At 36.1% G+C, this 27,173-nt stretch overlaps 1 protein-coding gene across 7 annotated transcripts in view; it reads right to left on the bottom strand.

Moving 5' to 3' along the window:
- Positions 1–521: 521 nt before the first annotated feature.
- TTC29 (tetratricopeptide repeat domain 29) overlaps positions 522–27,173 on the bottom strand; it is a 241,384-nt gene continuing 214,732 nt past the window's right edge. For 5 of the 7 annotated variants that reach the window (XR_004740611.3, XR_004740610.3, XR_004740609.3 and 2 more), the window contains 2 exons: positions 984–1,048; positions 522–689 (listed from right to left, as the gene is read on the bottom strand). Coding sequence is in view for 3 of the 7 variants with exons in the window: in XM_078367843.1 (XP_078223969.1) it covers positions 678–689; positions 984–1,048 (77 nt within the window). In the remaining 4 variants the exon portion in view is untranslated. Of the gene's footprint in view, positions 690–983; positions 1,049–19,056; positions 19,174–27,173 lie in introns of all 7 variants that reach the window. The other 2 variants (XR_013533367.1, XM_035292867.3) reach the window with 2 other exon arrangements.

Genomic DNA, 27,173 nt, shown 5'->3' with positions numbered 1-27,173 from the left:
AAGATTGAAAGGCTTAGTTAAACTTTTAAAATTGACCTGCATAAGTTTGATTATGTGCTATCAGCTAAAAGTATCATAAAATATACTTGTACACAGGTAAAGCAAACTGTTCCAAACAGTATTTATCAATAGGATAGTCTTAATTCTTATACTTATTTTATCTATGTTGAACAGTCTCCCTAGAATTTTAGTAAATATTTTTTTTTATGATTTCAGTTGTTTTGCATTTGTTGAGCAATGCTTTACTTCCAATGAATTTTAGTAAATATTATCCTACATTAATTCAGCATGATTTTCTTAAGCTTGTAATTATTTTCTCATTAGAAAATATTTTCTCATTTTGGTTTTATGGTATCACTATTTCTTGTGGAATAGTTGATCAGAGGAAAAATAATTTATTTCATGGATAATTGCTGATATTTCTAAGAACTGGGATATATTTTATTTTCATGGATTTAGATGTTTTGGACTAAATTTGTAGTAATATACTGCAATACAAAATCTAATGAAAACAGTCATAGTCAGTTTTATCATAACTCTTTATTATTTGTAACATGCTTCTATTACAAGTATTGAAGTCTCAAGACTCAAGACAAGTATCGAAGTCTAAGTGACATGAGGGATTTCTTCTTGCTTTGATGTTAAGTGAAAAGCTGCTTTAAGTTTGATTTTTTTGATCACCTGGAAATCTGAAAAAAAATTACAAATTTAACTTTTATGCTGGACTAGAAAGCAAAGAACATTTATTTTGAAAAATATTTTGCTTTCTGTAATTTTCAGATGTGGCTTAAAAAATTAAAAATACTTAATCTTATATAATATTTGAAAATAAATATGTGATTCTTTTTTAAAGCAGTGTTTCAGTAATAAGCTTATCAGGTGCTGGATTAAACTACTCTTCCCGTGTTTGGAGAATGAAATTATACTTAGTATATTGTGCAAAGTGAATACTTAACAGAAACTTTTTACTTGATTTATTGTACCTGCTGAGTTCTTCCAAATGTTGAGTTTTGAGATACACCTTCCACTGTGGATCCTCTAAACTCTTCTAAAAAAAAAGATATATAAAGTTAATGGTTTATTATGAACACAGTTTATAGTTATTTTGATATTGAACCTGGGTATCCCTTTTCAGGGATATCTGTCCTTATCATCTATAATATAAGGGTGTATGTATCATCAGGGCAGATTGTATGGTTCTAAGATGGCCGCAACAATCTCTCCCATTCCACATGTTCCTGTACAGCACAATCTTGTCAATTCTTCATGAAGAAGCAGAATCTAGTTTTCCTCTTGAAATTGAGTTACCCTTAAGACTCTTTGGTGATCAACTGAATGTGGAGGAAGTGACAAAAATGAGCTCTGAGGCTAGGTTCAAAAAGGCTATGCAGCCTCTACTTTATCTTAGGATGCATTTTTGGAGGAAGCAAGTCACCACGTAAGTCCTCATACCCTGAGACTGCCATGCTGGAATGGCCATGTATAGATGTTCTAGCAGATGGTCCCAGCTGAGTCCAGCCTTGCATCCATCTTGGCCAAGCCTCCAGTCTGTGAGTGAAGCTGTCTTTGACCCTTCAAACCAGCCCATCTGCCAGCTGAATACCACTTAGTGACTTCAATTAATGTCCAGCCGAGCCCTGCCTGAATTCTTAATCCACAGAATTCTGGTGATATAATAAAATGGCTGCTGAAAGGCCACCTTTTGTTGGGTAAGATGACTTTTAAAAATAATACTCAAAAGGAAAATTAATTTAGGGAGCAATATAAAGTACCCAAATAATGAAGTCAAATATGGAAGTTTATATATCTATCTACATGTATGTGTGTGTGTGTGTGTATCTATATATACACGTATATATTTTATATGTTTACATATATATAGCTATATATAACTATGTATATATAAACATACATATATAAACACTTCCCATATTTGACTTCATTATCATAATAATTATGATATAATTATTATATTTATCATCATAATAAATATATCATATATATTATGATAAAATTATCATAATAATGAAGTCAAATATGGGAAGTGTTTATATGTGTAGATATATATGTACAAATGACTTAATTTATCATATTATATATATATAGAGAGAGAGAGAGAGAGGGCGGCATGTTAATTTGTTATTTAATTTTAACTTTTATATCTGCCCTTTTACTTTTGATTTGAATCAATTGGGATTAATCTAATAATATGCTGTTTATTTCTGCTTATGACAGGCCCCAGTTTTCAGGTCCCATTTTCTGTATTCCATTTTTTAGTACCTTTCCTATTCTGTCCCCATCTCCCACCCACCGCAATTCCTGAAAGAGTTCCACTTTGCGTTTTGGAATATTTGGTCCATTACTTCAGCAAAATACTCTATATCCTTACCCTATTTTCTGAAATTCCCTCTACTTTCTTGCTTTAACAGAAATCTGGCTCTTCACTCAAGAGACTATAGGCCCAGAAATCTGTTGTTTTTGTTTTTGTTTTTCTTGATCTTCTCACTACTGGACCTGGAGAGGGACCTAGTTGGTGCCTTCTTCCTCCCTGTTCTTGCAGGATATTTGCCCTTTCTCTTTCCCTTTCTAACACTCATGTCATTAAACTACACAGTTAACCATTTGTCACTATTGTGATCTATCTACAAGTGGAATCATTCCCAACTGATGTTATCATTGCCTCAATGTCATTGTACTACTACTTTCTTAATTTAGAAATTTCAGTGTAGAGGTAGAAGATTATTCCACCCTAAGTCTCAATTCTTTGACCTCTTGTTCTCTTACATCTTGTCCTTTACAATACCACAGCCATTGATTTCCCTAGTCATACTTAGACCTTGTCATTACCAGTAACTATGAACCCCCTCTAGCTCACTTTCCTGCATTTAACTACCTGACTGCCTCCTTTTGTGTTTGCAGATCACTCCCTTTGGTATCCCGACCTCAGCAATTCTTCTACTTCATTGAAACCTCCAACCCTACCACCTTTTCACAGTGTCTCCTCATTTTTTTGTTTCTTCTTCCGTCCTCCTGTAATTTAAATTCCATGGTTATTCATTTCCTTGCATAAAATCTCAATTTCTCCACCTTTCACTTTGTTTGCTCACTTGGCAAAAGTATAACCCCAGTTAAATCCCATTCTCTGCCTATTACTCTCCTGCACTGATGGTTCAATATGGCTGGAGAAAATACACAATTGGTCTGAGAGGCCTCATCTTAAATTCATGGCCACAAACATTAATTAGAACCTTATACTTCCAGGCCAATCTATGAAACATTCCTGGTCCACTTATTCTTTCAATCCCCTGGATGACTAACTGTTCTATTTTTCTCAAACCTCCCACCCTCCACTTTTCTCAGCTGATGATTTGTTTTTTGGCTTCATAGAGGAAATAAAAGACAGTAGGAAAAATTTTCCACAAGCTCTGTGGCAAGAGTTAATCACCTACTGCTTCTGTTCTATATACTCTATTTTCCCTTCTGTTAGTATCAATGAACAGTCTAAGGCCTATCCCTCTACTTCTTCACTAGATCTCATGTCCTCTTGTCTACACTAGACATAGCATCAGTCCTTCCTTCTGCCTCCCACTCATCAATGCTCTTCCTCTCTATTAGATCATCCCTATCAGTAGAGAACTATTTAGCTAAAGCCAAGTGACTTAAGTTCTCACCAATGAACATGAGCAAAGTGATACACAGTTATGTGTCACTTAATGACAGGGATACATTCTGAGAAATGAGTCATTAGGTGATGTTGTAGGAACATCAGAGAGTGTACTTACACAAATCTAGATGGCATAGCTTACTAAATACCTAGGCTATATGGTATAGTGTATTGCTTCTGGGCTACGAACCTGTTTGGCACATTACTATACTGAATATTACAGGATCTGTAACACTATAATGAGTATTTGTACAGACAAACATAGTAAAGGTAATACATTGCCTCACAACATTATGATGGCTACAATGTCACTAGGGCATGGGAATCTTTCAACTCCATTATAATCTTTTAGGACCACCACAGTGTGTGGCATATATTGTTGACAAAAATGTCCTTATGCAGTGCATGACTGGATACTTCTTCTGGGTCTGAGTGTGAGACATTAGTATTCATTCATCACAGGACTGTTGACTCTTGGTTTTTGCAAAAACACTCATTTTGATTATAACCTAGGTTTTGTGCTGTGGGTCTGACTTAAGATGTTATTTGAGATGTCTGTTCTATAGGATTTCAAGGGAGCTGGAATACTGGGACCAATAACACTTTAGTAAGGGAGACCAGAAGCAGCAGCACATTGCAGTGTGATATTTGCTCATACAATCTACATTTCATTAGAAATTGGCACTTCTTTGTTGCTAACAGTAAAGACTCTGAAATGGTAGATTCAAGTGGGCAACAAAAAGATCTCATTTATACCACCACTTAGCCTATATGTTACAAAAGCAATAGAATAAGCTAGAAAATGCTAAATTGCATCCCTTTTTTGGAAACAATGGAATATAATATTTATATGATACAGTATTATATATAAATAAGATTTAAAAAATGTTATCTGCTGAGAAGTATGAATTGAAATGGAGTTGACATTCCTGGTAGTTTGGTGACTGGAAAGGTAAATGAATTTTTATAATTTTGGCATGCTAAACATTTGTAGTGGCCTTACTCTAAAAAAGGGTTAATAACTCATTCATAAAGGTTGTGTCAAAGTTTATAGGCTAGACCCCTGGTAATGGATTCAACCTTTCTACAACAAATCAAAAGTATTGTTGCATGCTCACATGAATATACAGTAGTCATTACCTTAAATTTAAAACTCACTATGAGCAGCAAACACAGAAAGTATGATACGAAGGCTGTATTGTATCAGTGTGGTCTGCAGAGAATTTCTTCATATGGTTTTTGCCTTGTTGAAATATATGTCGCAGTTCAAAGCTAAAGGGATTACTTTTGAATAGTCATCACAGAGGTTGATTACATTCGTATATCATATTTAGCTGGACCCTGCAGGCTATTATTCCATTAGCTATGCTGGTCCTGCCATTGTCAAAAAGTTGATCACCTAATGTTAAAAGACTGTGCTTTCTGTGGACCTTATCAAAATGACTCAAAAGCTTTTGTTAAAAAATAAAACTCAGATTATGTTTTATGAAACTGATTAAGAATAAATACTGGGTATAAACTATGCTCCTATCTTATGGGTGATCTTAACATTATGCTGTTATTAGCAATGAGATATTTTGTTTTTGTATTTCAGCAGATTTTACTGATAGTCATAGATTCAATTTTAGTAGAAACAGTACTTCTCTCTCAATGATACTAAAGAGTCTCAGAAACTGATTTCTGAAAAAGGAACAGAAGTCTCCCCTCCCTGCCATGTAAACCATATATAATTACCCTGGAAGTAAGCCAGTATGTCAATGTTAATATAATGGCACATCTACAATGGCCTATCTACAATATGATTTTACAAGGCTACTGTACTGAAGAGAACAAAGTTTCATTTTGGGGAAATGTGTATATGAACTGAAAATTTGTCAATCACACTGGAAAATCAGAAAATCCCTTCCAATAAATAAATAAATTAATTAAATATTTAACTGCTTATTCTTCAGATGATGGTTGCATAGGTTCACTCATTTAATCACAATGCGACCATCTGATTCAGGTCTATGAATCTGGTTATTACAAACCGAGAATCCCATTACCAATAAAAGGCATACTTAGATAAGCTTGGCTTTTAAGCTATTTTATTATGAACTAGCTACAAATAAGTAATGAAATGAGAGTTCATCTTTGAAAAAGATATTGACAGTTATGGCTTTATTATATAAAATAACATATAATTTTTGTCGTTAGAATCACATTGCAAAAGCTGTCCTTTGGGAACAAAGATGATTTTGTCGCTATCTCAGTTGAACAGCTAAGTCCCTGAACTGTGTTCCCAGGAGTGATGATGAATTGGCACAGACTCGTGTGTGCTCTTTGGCATGGTCTTCCTTGTAACTGATGATTTGTAAAATGGCTGGTCAGGGATGCAGGCTGTGATCCTGGAACACAGCCAGACACTAATTTTGGCCTCATTAGCACTGTTCTCTTAATCAATTGAACTTTTCAGCAGGTGGAGGATCCCTAATATTTCTTGTACTTGCTTGCTTTTAGCTACTCACTTGATACTCACAATAGATGAGTGGGTATCAGTCAGGAGGAAACAGATGGCACATACAACTGGGATTTTGAAGAGACTTTAATGAAGGGACTATTAAGAGCTGAGGGAAGGGCTAAGGAGCTAATAAGGGATATTGAGGCACCCAGGGACTTGCAAAAGAGGGTGCCATGCCATTATCATCTCTGGGTCAAAATTCAGGGTAAAGAGAGATGATGGTGCCATTGAACTTTGAGTGAGAAGAGGGATTTAGAAAAGGTGGTCCCTTTTCTAAATCTAGAAGTAGCAGTTGTAAAGTGTCACAGTTGTCAGAAAGGAGCTGAAGTGAGGGGCAGAGGAATAGCATTCTAACTCTCCACCTTCCTAACTGCTCATCTGTTGGTGACTCCCTTTGGCCAAATCCATATGAGGAGGCCAGAAGGCAAGTCAGCCTGTGTGATGCAGTCTGAAGCCAGAGACACAGAGCAGAGAAGGTGGGAGAATTGTGTGTGTGTGTATGTGTGTGCGTGTGTGTAAGGGGTGAGGGAGGGAAACAAGTAGCATATAATAACCATAAAATGCAAATGTTTTCCTTTAGCAAAAATTTAGTCATGTGAAGTGTGGTTTGGGCGTTAACATATTTAATGTTGGTATATGATTGGGTGTTTCTTTTTTCCTTTTCCTCTTTCTCCTCCTCCTCCTTCTCCTCTTCCTCCTCCTCATTCTATAATATTGGTTTGTCATTCATGGCTTTCACATCTTACAGTCTTGTAAAAATTTATGAATCAAAGCCTGAGATCATAGAGTTAATCTCAGTCTTTCAAAAATTTGTGATTTTTTTGGTAATATTTTTCTACATTTTGCTGTTAACAAAACAAAAAGTTAATCTGTCTTATCTGTTTTCAAGTAGCAATCACGATGTGGTAATTCTGTATGTGATGAGTATAATAATCAAGATGGAAACTTTTAAGGCAGGAGGCAACTATCAGGTTTGGATATAGTCTCTTAAGTATCAAAAACTGACATGTGTTCTTTCATATTACAGGATCTAGTATATAATTCCCTTGCCCAGGGCTTTTATTAATATTCAAGCAATTAAAATTTATGCAAAAATCAGAAGTATATACCAATTCAAAATTATAGGTTCTTCTTTATTCTTTACTTGACACACCATTTCTTGAATAAATGGAATGGAACTAGGCCTGGATGAAGCATTGAAGATATCATATTGACATAGAATGATACTGAATTTCTTTTTCTGGGTGTCTAAACTTTTAATGAGAATATCTGATTCAGGTCTATTAATCTGTCCAGACACTAAATACTTTCTTAAGATAAATGGTGTGTTAATATCATCATACAGTTCTTTTTATTTCTCTGATTGTTGCTGCATTATAAATCCTGCACTTTTTTTCTAGCCAAGACAGAGTAACAGAAATCAGATTAACTTCTTTCTAAAACGCTGCTCCCTACCCCAAAACACCTGAACAAAATATATGAAACAATGATTCTGAAGGCACCAGAAATCAGACAACAAAGGCCAGCGATTGCTGAAAGACAGGAAATATGTTTTGAGTACAAAACATGCAAAAAGTCACAATGAGGAGAAAAGTCAATCAAAATGGATTCAGAATTGGCATAATGATTAGAATTAGGAACAAAAGCAAAGTTTCTGTAACTGTATTTTAGACATTTAAAATGTTAAGTGGAGATATGGAAAATAAAACATTAATAAACTTGAAGACAGCGTAGTAGAAACCACAAAATGAAGAAAGAAAAAGAGTAAAAAAGATGAACATGTTATCCGTGAACTATAGGACAGCTTCAAGCAGCCTAATAAACTTTGACTGGCATTCTAAAAAGGAGATGGAGAAAGAAGTGAAAAATAGTTTAAGAAATTATGGCTGAGAACTAACATTGATAAAGGCTATAAACCCACAGATCCAAGAAGCTCAACAGACCCCAAGCTTAAGAAACTTAAAAGTACAAAAAGAAAAAGAAAAAACCTATCAAACGTATAATGCCATACCCACCGAAAATATCTTTAAAAAATGAAGGCAAAAATAAAGACTTTTCAATAGAACAAAAGCTGAAGCAATTAGTTAGCAGCATATTTGCACTACGAGTCCTCAGGCAGAAAAAAATGATACCACATGGCAATCTGGATCTATGTAAAGAAATTAAGAGCATCAGAGTTAAGTACAATGTGTTTGACAACATTGTACAAAGGGGAGAAGGGAAGAAATGGAAGGATGTTATTGCAAACTTCTTTTTTTAAATTTTTATTTGAGACAGGGTCTCACTTACTGCAGTCTTGACCTCCCCGGCTCAAGCAATCCTCCTGCCTCCTCAACCTCCCAAGTAGCTGGAACTATAGGCATATGCCGCCACATCTGGGTAATTAAAAAAACAAAACAAAACAAAACCTCTTGTAGAGATGGGATCTTGTTTCATTGCCTACTCTGGTCTTGAATTTCTGTCCTTAAGCAATCCTTCTGTCTTGGTGTCCCAACGTGTTGGGATGACAGGAATGAGCGACCATGTCTGGCCTATAAGATTCTTATACTACATATTACTGTTGGTGAGAATATAAATTAGTATAGCCATTATGGAGGTTTCTAAAAAAAAAAAATCTATAAAAATAGAACTATCATGCAATCCAGCAATCCCACTGCTGGGTATTTATCCAAGGGAAACAAACTAATACTTTAAAGGGATACCTGCACCTCCATATGTATTGCAGCACCATTTACAATAGCTAAGATATGGAATCAACATAAGTATCCACTAACAGACAGATGGATAAAGAAAATGTGGTGTATATACACAATAGAATACTATTTAGTTACAAAACAGAATGCAATCCTGTCATTTGCAGCCACGTGAATGAGCCCAGAGAACATTATGTTCAGTGAAATAAGGCAGGCATAGAAAAATAAATACTGCATGTTCTCACTCACATGTAGAAGCTAAAATAATTCCAGCTCATGGAAGTAGAGAATAGAATAGTGGGTACTAGAGGCTGGGAAGGGTCGGGGGATGGGAGAAGGTGGGAAAGATGTTGGTTAATAGATACAAAATTACAGCTAGATAGGAGGAATGAAGTCTGTGTTCTGCAGCATTGCAGGGTTAATATGGTTAACTATAATTTATTGACTATTTTCAAAAAGCTAGAAGAGAGAATTCTCAATGTTCACAACACAAAGAAGTGATAAATGTTTGAGGTGATGGCTATGATAATTACCCTGAATTGATTATTACACATTGTAAACACGTATCAAAATATCACCCCATATTCCATAAATATCTACAATTATAATGTGTCAACTAAAAATAAAAGGGAAAAATTTTTATACTATGTGTTAAATGGTCTAATGTCACTCGAAGGTAGGTTGTGAAAAGTTAAGGACATATACTGATCATTATTTTTGTTTTTCCATTTTAGTTTATCCCTTTCATTTAAATATTCTGGTTGGGAAAAAAATAAGATTTGAAAAAAATCAACATTCCTCAAATCTGAAAATAAGAAAGCTTATCTATCTCTAATTTAAACATTAATTCAGAAACTTATGCTTCTCATATATTTCCCTAATCTGAGGCTTGAAGATAAGTGAAGATGAGCTAATGAGTTCAAAGAAATAACTATTTCATTATCACTCCCAAAGTTTAATTTTCTTGACCAAATTATGTGTAGTGTAATTCATATAATATAAAACTAAATGCTGATAGATAGATAGATTTGAATTTTTTTTCTGGTTCCTTTTTCTGGTTACTTCAGAGTAACAGTTGGGAAAATATACAAGCTCCGTATTCATGTTCTTTTCATGCTACTTTAGAACAGAAAATTATATGAGATAATTTTTTGTAACACCCTATTGAGATATGATTGACATAATAAAAGCTGTACATACTTAATTTATAAAACTTGATGGGTTTGGAGATAAGTATATGTCTGTGAAACCACTCAACTTCTATGCTGTAAACACATCCATTAGCCAGGGGATGATATTTTTAATGAATAATCCAGAGATGTGAAAATGAATGTTTTTATAAAAATTGAATTTTCTAATGTATGTTAAGATTTCCAAAGAAGAGATGCTGTAGATACACAACATCCAGCTGAAATATAGTATTATAAGATGAGTAAATATATACCCGGTCAGCAGCAAAGTAGTTCCTGGAAATAACATCTCTGAAAAACCCAAACAATTCCCTCACCAAAATTAAAAAATTAAAACCTTGCACATCTCAGCTAAGATACTCTTTCTCTTAAACTTTTATAAGAATGAACTGGTATATTTAAAACAATGATAATGAGAAATACATTTTGAAATAAGTCACCACTTTCCAGGTGATCTATATGTCTGCTACTCAAAGTGTGGGCTCCAAGCCAGCAACATTAACGTTACCTGGAGCTTGTTAGAAATACAGAAATGTAGGCCCCACTCCAGACCTACAAAGAATCTGCCTTTTAACAGGATCCCAAGGTGATTCATTTGCTCATTAAAGTTTGAGAATCGTTACTTTATGAAAACTCACTCCTATTTATATTGAACTATTTACAGTGGGAGTAAAATATTAATAGCATGTTGGTAAAGGAGTTGTAGTAGCTGCTTGTCTGTTGTTCGGCTGTAACATTTAGACAAGTAAAAACAAAATTTTTCCCATGGATTGAGAACATATTTTATACTAGGGAATATGATCAGCACCTTATTATTATTATTATTGTTATTATTATTTCGAGACAGACTCTCACTCTGTCGCTTAGGCTGAAGTACAGTGGCTCAATCTTGGCTAGCTGCAAACTCCGCCTCCCAGGTTCAAGCAATTCTCCTGCCTCAGCCTCCCGAGTAGCTGAGATTACAGGTGGCTGCCATCATGCCCAGCTAATTTTTGTAATTTTAGTAGAGACAAGGTTTCACTGTGTTGGACAGGCTTGTCTCGAGCTCCTGACATCAGGTGATTTGCCTGCCTTGGTCTCCCAAAGTGCTGGGATTATAAGTGTGAGCCATCACACCCAGGCAGCACTTTATTATTTAGTTTTAATTATAAGTTGACAAATTGTAATTATATATATGTATGGGGCACAAAGTGATGTTATAAAATCTATGTATACAATGTAAAATAGTTAAATCAAGCTAGTTAGCATGTCCAACACTTCAAATACATATCATTTTTTATGGTGAGAGCACTTGAGAATTACTGTCTTAGAGATTCTGAAATATACAATACATTATTACTGACTATATTTACCATGACGTGCAATATATTGGAAAGAAAAAACCTTATTCCTTTTATCTAATTGAGTCTTTGTACTTTTTGACCATTATCTTCCCATTTCCCTTACCACTCCTATCATCTGATAACCATCCTTCTGCTCTCTGCTTCTTTGAGTTAGATTATTTTAGATTCCACATGTAAGTGACAACATTTTATAAAATGCCTTTCCATGCCTGGCTTATTTCATTTAGCATAATATTCTCCAATGCCATCTACAATGTTGCAAATGACAGGATTTCTCATTTTTTAAGGCAGAATAATAATTAATTGTGTATATATATCACATTTTCTTTATCCATTCATTGGTTGATGGACACTTAGGTTGATTCGATGACTTGGCTATTTTGAATAGTGCTGCAATGAACATGGGAGTGCAGACATCTGACATGCTGATTTCAAATATTTGGACAAATGCCCAGAAGTAGAATTGCTGTATTATATGCTAATTTTATTTTTAGTTTTTTGAGAAACCTTCATACAGATTTCTGTAATGCTTGTACTAATTTATAGTCCCATTGACAGTGTACAAGGGTTCCCTTTTCTCCACCTCCTTGCCAACACTCATCTTTCATCTTTTTGATAACAGCTACTCTAACAGGTGTGGATTGAAATCTCATTGTGATTTTGGTATACTAGTGATTAATGATGTTCAGCATTTTTCCGTATATCTGTTTGCCATTTATATGTCTTTTTCTTTTTAGAGATGTCTATTCAAGTCCCTAGCCCATTTTAAAACTGGACCATTTGTTTTCTTTCTATAGAGTTGTTTGAGGTTTTTATATGTTGGTTATTAATCCCTTATTGGATGTATGGTTAGCAAATATTTCCTCCCAATCCATAGGTTTTTCTCTTCACTCTGTCGTTTTCTTTTTTTGTGCAGAAACTTTTAATTTTGATGTAATCCCATTTGTCTGGTTTTGCTTTTGTTGCTATACATTGGGGTCAAATCTAAAAACTTACTGCCCAGACCAATGGCATATAGTTTTCCCCTTATGTTTTCTTCTAGTAGCATTACAGTGTTAGATCTTAAGTTTAAGTCTTTAACCCATTTTGAATTGATTTTGCACATGATGTGAGTTAAGAATCTAATTTCATTCTGCATACAGATATCCAGTTTTATCCGCACAATTTATTAAAGAGACTGTTCTTTTTCTATTATGTATTCTTGGCACCTTTGTTGAAAATCAATTGACCATACATGTGTGGGTTCACTTATGGGCTCTCTGTTCTGTTCTACTCATCAATAACTTTATTTTTAATGTCAGTATCATGCTGTTTTAATTATTGTCACTTTGTAGTATATTTTGAAGTCAGGTAGTGTGATGCCTCCAGATTTGTTCTTTTTGCTCATCATTGCCTTGGCTATTGGTGTGCATCTGTGTGTGTGTGTGTGTGTGTGTGGTTCCATATAAATTTTAGGATTGTCTTTTCTATTTATGAAAAATGACATTGAATCTCTGAACCACCCTATGCCCTAGGTATTATTATTCCTGTTATATAGACAAGGAAACAAAAGGTTGGAGAGATTAACTCAATCTCACACAGCTGATAACTGTTTCATTGGCAATCCAAACGCTGGTTAGTTTGGATCTTAAATCTATCCTCATAGCATCTATGCTCATTCTCACTTTAGTGAATTCAAAAGGAAGCTGAGTCTTAAGAAAGCCTCTTAAGGCAAATGTAGAGCATTAAGCTTGGAAAGATTGATTTATTTGATTTTTGCGGCAAGAACTACTGGTGAAAAGCTATTTAGTTCTTAATAGTTGTTTGTCTATTTACTTTTTGGTTTTTTAGACACCATTTCTAATGCAGCAGTTAAAAAAAAATGGCCACATACTCCAAAAATCATTCTGAAAACCACTAACCTGACATGTAGGCCATGACAACCGAGCTTGGACTAGTGAGAAACCAAATCTCGGGTTTCCATCATGTAAGTTGTTGCCTTTATTTTATTATACTTTGATTCAACCCCTAATGGATTCAGCTTCATAAAGTCAGAAAAAGAAAAAAAAGCAATTTATTCATGTTTTCATCGGAGCTCACTGTAGACATGAAATTTCTCTAAAAATGCAAATCCTTTGGTGTCACGTAAGTGAAACTCAGTAGCTAAAGCACTTAGAGGTAAATGCTTTCCCAGGGCTAATGTTTTCATGCCCAGTGATTGAATAAATCGATACATTTATTACAACATCTTCACTTAAGATTTTGTCCCTAGATGACTGTACCTTAGAGTACTAGAAGACTTTTCTTTATCACTAAGAAAATTGATTACACTTGTTAATTTGGTATTTAATCCTAGATATATCAAAATAAGTACCATAAACATGTGTAGGAGAAATCAATATAGATCTGTTCAATATCAGATTGATCAAAAAAGGATTTAGTAAGACTCCAAGATGTAAAATACTAATGTACAAACTAAGCCCTTACTTATGTAATATGACTTTAGACAAGCTCAGTATAAACCTAAAAGAAACTATTTCTGAAAACAGAAATGATGTACTTTTCTTGCATTAAAGGAAAATCCCCAGAAGGCCTACCTATCCAAGGTATTTAATGTGAACATTCATTTTTAAAAGATTCCTTGTCTTTGGCCCAGCCATTCTTGTTAATTCATGGAGCACCATATCACAGATTTTTTTATGTCACAGATTTTTTTATGTCACATAAAGCAAAAATTATACTTAACAAGTTTAAGTCATAAAAATAGATAAAACTACACTCCTAAAAGCCAAGATATCACATGGAAAGGCTATCAGTCATTCTTTTCAGAGAAGGTGAGGACAATAAGAAATAAAAATCATATTCAAAGACTCCTGAAATGCCACTTAGACTGGCTCTGGTCCATTATGTCATGTGTTTTGTAGAACTCAATAGCAAACCAAGTAGACACTCTTGACTAAGCATATTTTTTATTTTGCTTGTGTAATAATGAATAAGACAGAGATTCACACTACTCCACTCAGAATGACGCAGGTTTAAAACTGCTTTTCTGGTAGTAATATGGTTAATGTTGAATACACATTGTGTCTGTCATAAATGGTAATCTCTATCATTTGTCACACACTCAAAAGATATTCATTGAGTACCCAAGTGAAGATCACATATTTGTGGAATTGGTGCTTGAGTGCAGTTTGTAACTGTGTTAAAATTAGATAGATTCAGAGGCACATGACTGAGGAGGGCCTTGGAAAGTTCACTCTGTGATCATGACGTAACCCTCTGAATTAGCACATGACCCTCAGAGAAGAAATAGGTTTTTATGTACAACTTCTTAAAACAATTAATTTAGCAGGAGGTCACAGAGTTTCAAAACAAATACTGACTTTAAAAGAATACAATTAAATGCATTTAAATGCTTGTCCCAAGAAAAATAATCTGCTGGGTTTCCATGGTAGGACTCAGGTTCTTTAACAGCATAATTAGTGGGTCAAATATGAAAAGTTACAGAAAAGCAGAGCATCTCTGTGTTAGAGTATGTTTTCTCAACACAACGTGCACACAATACAACTGTGTATATATTTTGACTAACAAATAAGTAGAAGTCATTTTTGGAGACCTTTTTGTGGTTAGAATTTAAGTACATAATCACCATTTCCTTGTATTCTTCAGATTATAAACTTTTCTCTTTTGAAAGTTAATATATTTGTCCCTGCATCTGTAGTACCTTGCATGATGTCTTAGAGCTAGTACAAATATAGGGTTTTCTGAGTAAACACTTTGCAGCTAATGATTCACTTAAAAAATATGACCTAATAAAATGTTGGTTGGCACATAGAAGGTGACCATTAAATGTCTATTGAAAGACAGAGTGAGTGAATACATCTACTCTTAAAAGTTTATATGAGAGTACAAAAGACATATAGTAAAGAAAAAGCAGTGGGTTTGAAATTCCAGATTAAAAAAAAAATTCGACAGCAGGGCCTATGGACAACTCTGTAATGAGTGCATAAAAAATAGTTATGTAAGGAAGTCTTACCCAGAGCAATCAGGCAAGAGAAAAAAATAGAAAGCATCTAGATAGGAAAACAACTCATAAAACGATCTCTCTTTGTTGATGATAGGATTCCATACCTAGAAGACTCTAATGACCCTGCCAAAAGGCTCCTGGAACTGATAAACAACTTTAGTAAAGTTTCAGGTACAAAATCAATGTAAAAAAATCAGTAGCATTTCTATACAACAATAATGTCAAGCTGAGAGCCAAATCAAGAACACAGTCCCATTCACAATAGACACACACACACACACAAACACACACACGTACCTAGGACTACATCTAACCAAGGAACTGAATGATCTCTAGAAGAAGAACTGCAAAACACTGCTCAAAGAAATCATAGATGACACGTACCTAGGACTACATCTAACCAAGGAACTGAATGATCTCTAGAAGAAGAACTGCAAAACACTGCTCAAAGAAATCATAGATGACACAAGCCAATGGAAAAACATTCCATGTTCATGGATTGGAAGAATAAACATTGTTGAAATGGCTATAATTTCCAAATCAATCTACAGATTCAATGCTGTTCCTATCAAGCTACCAACATCATTTTTCACTGAATGATAAAAAACAATTCTAAAAATTATATGGAACCGAAAATAGCCCAAATAGCCAGAGCAATTCCAAGCAAAATGAACAAAACCAGAAGTCCAACATTACCCAACTTCAAACTGCAGCATAAGGCCACAGTAACCAACACAGCATGGTACTGGTACAAAAACAGACACAGAGACCAATGGAACAGAATGGAGAACCCAAAAATAAAGCTGCACACCTACAGTCATCTGATTTTTGACAAAGTCAACAAAAATAAGCAATGGAGAAAAGATTCTCTACTCAATAAATGGTGCTAGAATAGCTGGCTAGCCATATGCAGAAGAAAAAAATTGGACCCTTACCTTTTACAATATACAAAAACTCAAGGTAGATTAAATGTTTATTTTATTTTATTTTTATGATACAGGGTCTCACTCTGTTGGCCAGACTGCAGTTCAGTGGCACAATCTCGGCTCACTGCAGCCTCTGCCTCCTCGGTATGTTCAAGAAATTCTCCTTCCTCAGCCACCTCAGTAGCTAGGATTACAGGTGTGCACCACCATACCCAGCTAATTTTTGTATTTTTAGTAGATACAGGGTTTTGCCATGTTGCTCAGGCTGGTCTTGAACTCTTGAGCCCAAGTGATCCACCCGACTCAGCCTCCCAAAGTGCTGGGATTACAGGCATGAGCCACCACGCCTGGCCTGAATTAAAGATTTAAATGTAAGACCTCAAACTATAAGAATCCTAGAAGATAACTTAGGAAACACCATTCTGGACATGGGCCTTGGGAAATACTTTATGACTAAGTTTTCAGAACAATTGCAGCAAAAACAAAATTTGACAAGTGGGACCTAATTAAACCAAAGAGCTTCTGTACAGCAAAATAAACTATCAATAGAGTAAACAGACAATCTACAAATGGGAGAAAACATTCACAAACTATGCATCTCACAAAGATTTAATGCCCAGAATCTATAAGGAACTCAATTCCATGAGCAAAGGACAAATAACCCCATTAAAAAGCAGGCAAATGATGTGAACAGACACTTCTCATAAGAAGACATACAAATAGCCAACCAACATATGAGAAAATGCTCCACATAACGAATCATCAGAGAAATGCAAATCAAAACCGCAATGAGATACCATCTCACACCAGTCATAATAGCTATTATGCAGAAGTGAAAAAACAACAGATGCTGGTGAGGCTGTGGAGAAAAGGGAATGCTTATGCACTTTGATGGGAATGTAAATTAGTTCAGCCACTGTGGAAGGCAGTTTGGAGAGACCTCGAAGAACTTAAAAGACAACTACCAGTCAACCAAGAAATCCGATTACTGGGTAAATATCCAAAAGTGTAAATTGCTATACCAAAAGACAAATGCACTCACCAGTTTATTGTAGATCTGTTCAGAATACCAAAGACCTGGAGTCAACCTAGGTGCCCATCAATGGTGGATTGAATAAAGAAAAGGTACACATATACACCATGGAACACTACGCAGACATAAAAAATAATGAAATCATGTCCTTTGCAGCAAAATGGAAGCAGCTGGAAGCCATTATCCTAAGAGAATTAATGCAGGAACAGAAAACAAATACTACATGTTCTCACTTATAAGTAGGAGTTAAACATCGGTTACTCACAGACATAAAGACAGCAAAAATAGTCAATGGGGCCTACTAAGCAGGGAGGTAGAAAGGAGGCTAGGATTGAAAAAGTAGCTATTGGGTGGTATGCTCGCTATTTGGGTGATGGGATCCGTTTACTGCAAACCTCAGAGTCACAGAATACATCCAAGTAACTGCCTGCAGGTGTACACCTGAATTAAAATAAAAGTTGAAATTATAAAAAAGAAATAATTTTAAGAACTGATTTTCCTCTTGAATATATTATTTGCTCATCTTACAAGCTGGAGTCTAAATTTTTGGTCACAATTTCTAAAACACTTTAGAGAAGAAATAAGATTTTTATGTTCAATTTTTTTTTCTTTGACAGAGTCTCACTCTGTCACCCCTGCTGGAGGCGGCAGCATGATCTTGGTTCACTGCAACCTCCACCTCCTGGGTTCAAGTGATGCTCCCACCTCAGCCTCCAGAGTAACTGGGATTACAGGCATCTGCTACTATGCCTGGCTAATTTTTCGATTTTTAGTAGGGACGGGGTTTCACCACGTTGGCCAGGCTGGTCTCCAACTCCCAACCTCAGGTGATCCGCCTGCCTCGGCCTCCCAAAGTGCTGGGATTACATGCCACCATGCCTGGCCATCAACTTCTTAAAATAATTTAAAATAATTCTTTAAGTTCAAAAAAAGACATATTTGTTTTTCCTTCCTTTCTTAATGAAGGAAGATTTCAGTTATATGACTTAGGTTAATTTTTATGGATTCAGTGGTTTTTAAGCAGTTTACAGGTATTGAGTCACCTTTCCTCATGGCAGTCAATGTAACTGGAGTATATATGGGCATAAACGGGAGAAGAGAGAAGGAATGCTAGCGTTGGAAGATTGTTTATCCTTTCTACTCAAATAATCTGCCTCCTTCAAATTTAACTTCTTTATTTCTATTGCACTGTGGTTGGAACAAAATAGTCCTGTATCTTAAAATCAAACATATTTTTCCTGGAAAGGCATTATATAAGCTATACTTCAGTCAATGAGATGCTATTAAAAGATATGACAATACTTATTCAGGTGATAGAGATTACTGGAAAGGCTGGATACGTAGATCACACCTGTAATCCCAGCACTTTGGGAGACTGAGGTGAGAGGATTGGTTGGAAACAAGAATTCCAGACAAGCCTGGGCAACATAGTGAGACTTTGTCTCAACAAAAAAATTTTAAAAATCAGCCGTATGTGGTGAAGCATGCCTATATTCCCAGCTACTTGGGAGGGTGAGCTAGGAAGATCGCTTGAGCCCGGCGAGGTCAAGGCTGCAGTGAACAGAGATCTCACCACTGCACTCCAGCCTGTGTGACAGAGTAAGAACTTTTAAAAAAAAAAAAAATTTCCAGAAAAAGACTACTTTTATGGCTAATTCCATGTAACTAAATCAGGGCGAAGAAAACTTTATATTGTCTTACCACTGAAAAGCCTCTTTTGTATCTGTCTTATCTGACCATTATATCTGTCTGCCCATGTATCCATCTTTCATCAAGGTCTTTGCCTGCATCATTCTTGCCATCTTCTGATCTAAGAAACTGAGAATAAAAAAAAAATACCCTGAATAAACTGTTGATTTGCTCCAATATTGTAGAGCATTTCATTCCATCTATTGGGAAAGCTAAGTAAATTACACATCAACTTGAATAGGCTCCCTACACCTACACACCTATTTATTATTTTTTAAGAATCAGGGTCTCACTCTGTTGCCCAGGTTGGAGTGCAGTGGTGCAATTATAGACCACTGCAGCCTGCAACTCCTGGACCCAAGTGATCCTCTCGCCTCAGTCTCCCAAATGATTAGCTCTAGTAATGTGTACCATCAAACTCGGCTAATTTTTAATTTTTATTGTAGAGACAGGGGCCTCGCTATATTGCCCAGGCAGGTCTCAAATTCCTGTTCTCAAGTGATTTTCCTGCCTTGACTTCCCAAAGTGTTTGGGATTACAGGTGTAAGCCATCACACCAGGTCTAAACCATCTATAAAAAAATTTTGGCTGAGTACTTTGGGAGGCTGAGGCAGGTGGATCACTTGAGGCCAAGAGTTTCAGACCAATTTGGACAACATGGTGAAATCCTGCCTTTATGAAAATACAAAAAGTACCCAGGTGTGGTGGTGCATGCCTGTAATCTCCGCTACTCAGAAGGCAGAGGAGGGAGAACTGTTTGAACCTGGGAGGCGGAGGTTGCAGTGAGCTGAAATCACACCACTGTACTCCAGTCTAGGTAATACAGTGAGACTCTGTCTCAAAAAAAAAAAAATTTGACTCAGTTATCTATCTTCACATCTCCTACTCACTTATCTCTTACTCAGAGTAGCCTGTTTTCTTTTTCAAATATTGTCATAAAATTATTCTTTTCTTTTTGATGTTTGTTATCTTGCTCAGGGTTTGTAGTATTTTTCATGAAGATGGTATATAGACAACATGTTTGGAATGATGTGAAAGGGAATCTACTGCTTTATGCATATTACTGATGACTGTGAGGCCACCTTTACTAAATTATAAAATATAAACTAAGTGTTACTCATATAAGGGTTTGAACTTGGAAAAGTAACTGAATAGAACAGCTCCTTTGCATTGACATTATTATAGAAGAACTTTATTAAATCTTTTGTGAAAGAGTAAAGATAATAATAGACCCTAAGAATTCTGTAATTACTCTCTGTAGATCACATTCCTTACTTTAAAAATTAAACATTTTTGCACAGATGATACATGCACGAGGTACATTTTTTTAAAAAGGGTAGACAGTGAAAAATATGTTTGAAATCCTTGATCCCACTTATTTCCTCTCCTCTAGAGGCAACCACTGTTACTGTTTCTTACTCTTTCAGATACATTCCATATACTTAGAAAGATAAAATGATATATATATTTATATAAAATATATAATACAAATTTGTTCTATATTTATATAAAATATATAACATAAATTTATGTTTTATATTTATATGAATGTCACCATACTATGCCCATGTTTCTGTACTTTTAAAGAAGCAGTATATATTAGATATCATTCTCTCTCTTTTTTTACATACTTTATTTTTTAGAGTAGTTTTGGTTTACAGCAAAATTGAGCAGAAAGTACAGAATTCCCATGTACCATGCACAGTCTCCCCCACTTTGACATCTGGCACTAGAGTGGTGCACTTAATACAATCGATGAACCTACCTTGACAAATCGTTACCACACCAAATCCATAATTTACATTAAGGTTCACTTCTGGCGTTATACATTCTTTGGGTTTTGAAAAATACATAATGACATATACTCACCATGATAAAATCATAAAATAGTTTCACTGCTCTAAATATCCTTTGTGCTTTGCCAATTCATCTTTCCCTTCCTGCAACCACTGACTTTTTAAAATTGTTTCCATGGTTTTGCCTTTTGCTAGAATGTCCTAGAGTTGGAATCATATGATATAGCCTTTTCAGATTGGCTTCTTTCACTTAGTAATATGCATTTATGATTCCTCCATATCTTTTTATAGGTTGTTAATTGATTTCTTTTTAGTGCTGAATACTATTCGATCATCTGGATATACCACTCTTTATTAATTCACCTACTAAGGAACACTTTGGTTGCTTCCAAGTTTTGGCAATTATTAATAAAGCTGCTATAAAATTAGTGTGCAGGTAGACATGTTTTTAACTCAGTTGAATAAATACGAAGGAGCATAATTATTGAATCATATGGCAAGAACACATTTAATTTTATATGAAACTGTCAAGCTTGTCTTCTCATTCTCTTGATAATTCTCTTTTAGTACATATGGAGTTGCTTCATTCATTGGTAACTGGAATAAGATTCCACATAGGGCCAGGTATAGTGGCTCATGCGTGTAATCCCAGCACTTTGGGAGGCTGAGGTGGGTGGATAACCTAAGGTCAGGAGTTCAAGACCAGCCTGGCCAACAGAGCAAAATCCTGTCTCTACTAAAAATACAAAAATTAGCCCAGTGAAGTGGTGGGCACCTGTAATCCCAGCTACTCAGGAAGCTGAGGCAGGAGAATCGCTTGAACCCTGGAGGCAAAAGTTGCAGTGACCCTAGATAGCACTGCTGCACTCCAGCTTGGGTGACAGAGTGAGACCCCATCTCAAAAAAAAAAAAAAAAAAAAAAGAAATAAAAAAGATTCACATAGGAATGTACCATAATTTAACCAGTCACTAAGTGTCCTGTTGAACATTTAAGTTGTTTGCAATCCTTTGTAATACTGAAAATCAACCCCTACACATATGTAAGGCTTTTAAATGTGCTTGCCCTTCAGCCTGAACTGTTTCACCCAAGATAATTATATTGTTCACTCCCTTCCTTTATCCAGTTCTCGCCTGAAATATCACCTCATCCAAAAGGTCTTTTTCATTCATTCTATCTAAAATAAAATTGCCCCATTTATACAGGGACAGAGAATGATGGAATGAGGCAATTTTATTTATTTATTTATTTATTTTAATATCACATTTTACTTTTACTACTAATACTACTCTCTCTCTCTATATATATATATATGTATATATAAAATATTGGGTACTAAATATACATAAATATTGGGTACATATATATAAAATATTGGATACTTATATATATAATATTGGGTACTAAACTATATGTTGAGACCAGTCACTAAAGGTGAAAGTTATCACTGGAATTTAGAGATGGATCTAACTCCCAGGGAGTTGGTTCAGTGGATGCATAAGGAAATGCAAACTAATAAGAAAAAAGCAAAACATTCAATTCAATTGGTTATTGTTATCTGTAATAGCTAAAATGATATCAAAAGAGAATTCTGGGTTGGACCTTAATGCTAGACTGAGCTTAGATTTTAGTCTGAGCTCCTGCCTCTGGGCTCAGAGCTGCCCCACTAAAGACAAAATGATGCAGGGACAACAGAACGTACCTCTGAGACCTGTGGTTGGTTACCAAGAAGGTAGATAATGTGGGAGAAGGGAGAAACCAGGGAACCATTCAAACCAGAGGGTATAATGTGGAGGAACTGTCCTGTTTTGCAGATGGGTATCATCAGGAACCTTTACTAAAATGGATTATGAGAGTGACTAATTTAGGGGCACTATCTTTGGTTTTAAATACTGCAGAGTGGATGAACACATTTGGGTTGATGGAGGACCCACAGCTCCCTACTGAACAATCATAAATGGGTATACATTTGAATTACTAGCGTGGCCATGCTATGATTGTAGCTCAAGAGTAACAAAGAGGATGTTGAAGGAACCCAGGACTGATCTGTTACCATGGAAAATAGATGACAGAGTGGGTTGAAACTAATCTTTGTGTTGTGTATATTTTGCTCACCACTGTCCTAGCACCTAGCTCAGGCAGAAACAGTTTTCCATAAACAACTGGGCATTTAGATAAATAAATGTGATAGACACAAAGTCTTCATTTTTATTGAGAAGGGTATTCAAAGGGCCAGACTTATAGTTCATTAGGGAAAATTCAGATATAAAACCATCTCACATCTTTTTTAAATAATTTTTTTAATTCTTATTTTTTAGAGATGGAGTCTCACTCAGGCTGCTGCACTGCACCTGGCTGAGTGCGTTGATCATAGTTCACAGCAGCCTTGAACTGGGCTCAAGTGATCCTCCTGCCTCAGCCTCCTAAGCAGCTGGAACTACAGGCAAGTGCATAACCATGCCTGGCTAATTGTTAAAAAATATTTTAGAGACGAGGTCTCATGTGCTGGTTCAAACTCATGGGCTCAAACAACCCCCCATGCCAACCTCCTTAGGAGCTGGGATAACTAAAAGGCATGAGACACTGAGCATGGCTGAACAAGCCTCTACTTTAATGATTTTAGAGTTGAAGTCTGAATTGATCTTTCTGGCCTGGAAAAGTCACCCAGTAGCATGAACCTTACTCTGCTTTAGAAATAGAAGAATCTTTGTTTTGACATTTTGAGAAGAAGGGCATTTTAGTGCAAACACATGACACATAATATTTTAGATCTAGGGTGTGAAACTTTTAGATGACTATACACGGGTATTTTTATGCTGGAATAAAAACTGAAGAACTTTATTGCTTACTTTATTTTTCCCCCTTTCTCCAGTCCGTCAGACATTGCCCTAATTCAGGTCATCATCTCTTCCCTGGATTATTGCAATAACCTGTTAACTGGGCTCTTTGCTTCTGGTCTCTTATCTCCAGCTCCTCATCTACATTTGCACATTGCTGAGACTCCCTGGCCTTATTCCCAACGTGTTCTAGCTGCCTATACAACTGTAATACCTAAAACACACCATGTTTTCTCAAAAGCCTTTGCCCTTTCTGGATTATCTTTTCTTTCCAGCTACTGGGTGAATTCCTACTTTACTTCCATCACACCTTAAAAGCATTTCCACAGGAAGCTTCCCCTAAGTTAGGTGCTTCTCCTTCACTTTTCATGGCACTGCATATTTTGATTTTAGAACTTATCAGATTTGACTAGGTGGTCAGTTCCTTCAGTCAAGGAACCTTATCATAATGGGAGTTAGCATTGTGGGAACTTAGTGGGTTCACATGTATTATCTCATTTAACTAATTGGGATAATATTATTATCCCCATATTACAGAAGCATATGCAGAGGGCCACAGTGTCTAAGTGGCACAGTTGGTAAATGATGAGGCCATGATTTGAAGCTAGGCTGTCTGACCCCAGAGTTGGCACTTTGCATCACTGCTACATTTGTTGAATGAACCGGACTCCGTGGAGTCTTCTCTCCTCACTTCTTTCTTTCTTTTCCAAACTCAGCCTAGGGTACCTGAGCATCCAGGTTGTACTGAAAAGTGTTTTTTCTATTTTACTAGGGAAAAAACAATGTCTTTAATATTTGTTTTAGAAAGTGCCAAGACTTTAAATCTACTTAGTCCTCTCTGGGGTTAGGAAGCCCAGCGAGGGTTATGGGGTAGCTGAGTGGCCTACTGGACATGTGGCTTTTGACTGGTCATAGTCTGACTTCCAGATTATAAGCAGGTGCACATTTTGTGACACCAGACTCTGCTGCAAGCCAACCACAAGCATTTCTCTGTGGCACTTTTGAAGTAGCAAAAGAACTGTATTATGGGGTTAACAAAGAACTCTAGAGAAACAGGTGAGAATACTTCTCATTCTCTCTGTAAGGGAAGACTCCCTGCGTCTTTTAGAGCAGAGATGGTGTAGCTATTAGTTTGTCTAGTAAATATGTCTAATAATTAAAAATAATACTTCAAAACATTGAAAAAAATTGTATGCACATCAGTGTAAAGTAATCTTCCTTCATCTCTCCCTCTCCCACTTTCCTTCCTACCTTCCTTCCTTCCTTCCTTCCTTCCTTCCTTCCTTCCTTCCTTCCTTCCTTCCTTCCTTCCTTCCTTCTTCTCTCTTCCACTCCTCCATCATCCACTCCCCTCCCCTCTCCTCTACTTTCCTTTCCTTTAAACCAAAATAGTTTGTCTCTGTATTAGAATGAAGTAAAGGTTATATTAGATCAGGCTATGTATATAAAATGTTTAAAAACTATAATCTGCTTTTCAGAAGAGATTTCAATGAAAATATGAAACAAACTAAGGCATCAGAAAACACAATGTAAAGAAAATTCCTCAGATAGGACCTTTTCAAGTAAAAGCATCCCTCAACTTCTTGCCTGACATCAGAAAAGAAATCAGTCCTTAGGCTCTGGCCCTTTACTATTCATCAGATTAGTCAAAGGCCTCTTGTCCTGCCAGGAAGGGCCAAAGAAAAGACTTTAAATTTCATGTAGAAAACATTCTTGGGGACATGGGCCTTTTTTTTTTAAAAGAAAATATGCAAGAAATCTTTTTTTAAAATTTACTTTAATTTTTTTTTAATTTTTTTTTTTTTTTTTTTTTTGAGATGGAGTCTTGCTCTGTCGCCAGGCTGGAGTGCAGTGGCATAATCTCGGCTCACTGCAATCTCCACCTTCTGGGTTCAAGTGATTCTTCCGCCTCAGCCTCCCGAGTAGCTGGAACCACAGGCGCATGCCACCACGCCCGACTAATTTTTGTATTTTTAGTAGACATGGGGTTTCACCATGTTGGCCAGGATGGTCTCGATCTCTTGACCTCGTGATCTGCCTGCCTTGGCCTCCCAAAGTGCTGGGATTACAGGTATGAGCCACCATGCCTGGCCAAGAAATCTTGGAAAACATTTTACGATCAACCTTGGGAGGGTGGGTGAATGCAGTATATAATTTCATGAGGACAGATTTTGTTTGAATACATGTTTTAAATGTTCTAACTTGGGAAATTTCTATTTCTTCCCTTACAGATAACTGAAAATAAGTGCCTGGCTATGCTCTACCCAAGGTACAGTCACACTGTTTTCAAGCTCAAAACGGATATTGATTTTCATTTCAAACTCTAATGCCAAAATTAGCAGTGTCAGCTTGAATTAGAGGTGGATGGTTTAGAGAGTTCAAAAGTGAACAAGCAGCACAGCCAGACTGCTCTTTGTTTTTCTTTTATGTTTTAAAGACAACAAGGCATGAAATGCAAGACACTCTTTGGTTTTATGGCACTCCCAGAAATATTTAGTCCAATTCCACTCTATGTCTTTAGCATAGCGATGTCCTTCAAATGCCAAATTCAAGGGTGAATGCATTTAGTTCTGCTTCGATTTCCTTCTGCTGAGAATTTTGCTTTTTATTTAGCTTTAGCAAATACAAAATTTGTATGGCACTTTAAATTGACAGAGCGTTTCATCTACATTGTCCCATCAAGAGGCTGTTGCATAATTATTGAATTGCCCCATCAGCAGTGTATGAACCCTTTACATCTGGGGTTGATCTCAGGAAAATATTCACAAATCGGGGCTAGTGGGATCTTCCCTCACAAATTCCCTCTAATTAATAGAGCAATTGATCAAAGGAATGAGTAGAGCCCCATAATGGGAATATTTGAAGCATTCATTCAATCTATAGAGCAAATGCCAGCAAATCTACATCACCCAGACATGATTTATTGGTAAAGAAGACTGTTGAGGCCATTATGATCTGGAGATGGGAAAGAGGGAAAGGAAAGAGTATTGATATCCTCTGAAATACTCCTACATCTGTACAGATAATATTCCAGTGTATCTGAGTTTATTCAGTTTTTACTCTAAATAAAGAAGGTTTTGTTAGTGGTCTCCCATGTGGAAACATGTGCTTAGGGTATGTAAGTTTATGAGAAAGAAAAGAGATGCCAGGCACCATGGCTCATTCCTGTCATCCCAGCACTTTGGGAGGCTGAGGAGGGAGCAACACTTAAGACCAGGAGTTAACACTCAGCCTGGGCAACACAGTGACACCCCTGTCTCGAGAGAGAGAGAGAGAGAGAGAGAGAGAGAGAGAGAGAGAGAGAGAGAGAGAGAGAGAATGAGAGAGAGATAGAGGAGCAGAAGAAGGAGAAGGAGGAGGAGGAGGAGGAGGAAAGAAGAAGGGGGAGCGGGAGGCAGAAAAGAAAGATGGAGAGTGAATAGGTAAACAGTAGCAGAGATAGAAGCTACAGGCTCCTTGAATATGGATCTTCCAGGACAAAAAATGATTCATTCAGTA

The sequence above is a fragment of the Callithrix jacchus genome, chromosome 3, assembly GCF_049354715.1.
Source record: "Callithrix jacchus isolate 240 chromosome 3, calJac240_pri, whole genome shotgun sequence".
NCBI classification, from domain to species: domain Eukaryota; kingdom Metazoa; phylum Chordata; class Mammalia; order Primates; family Cebidae; genus Callithrix; species Callithrix jacchus.
This window is presented reverse-complemented; position numbering and strand designations above follow the sequence as displayed.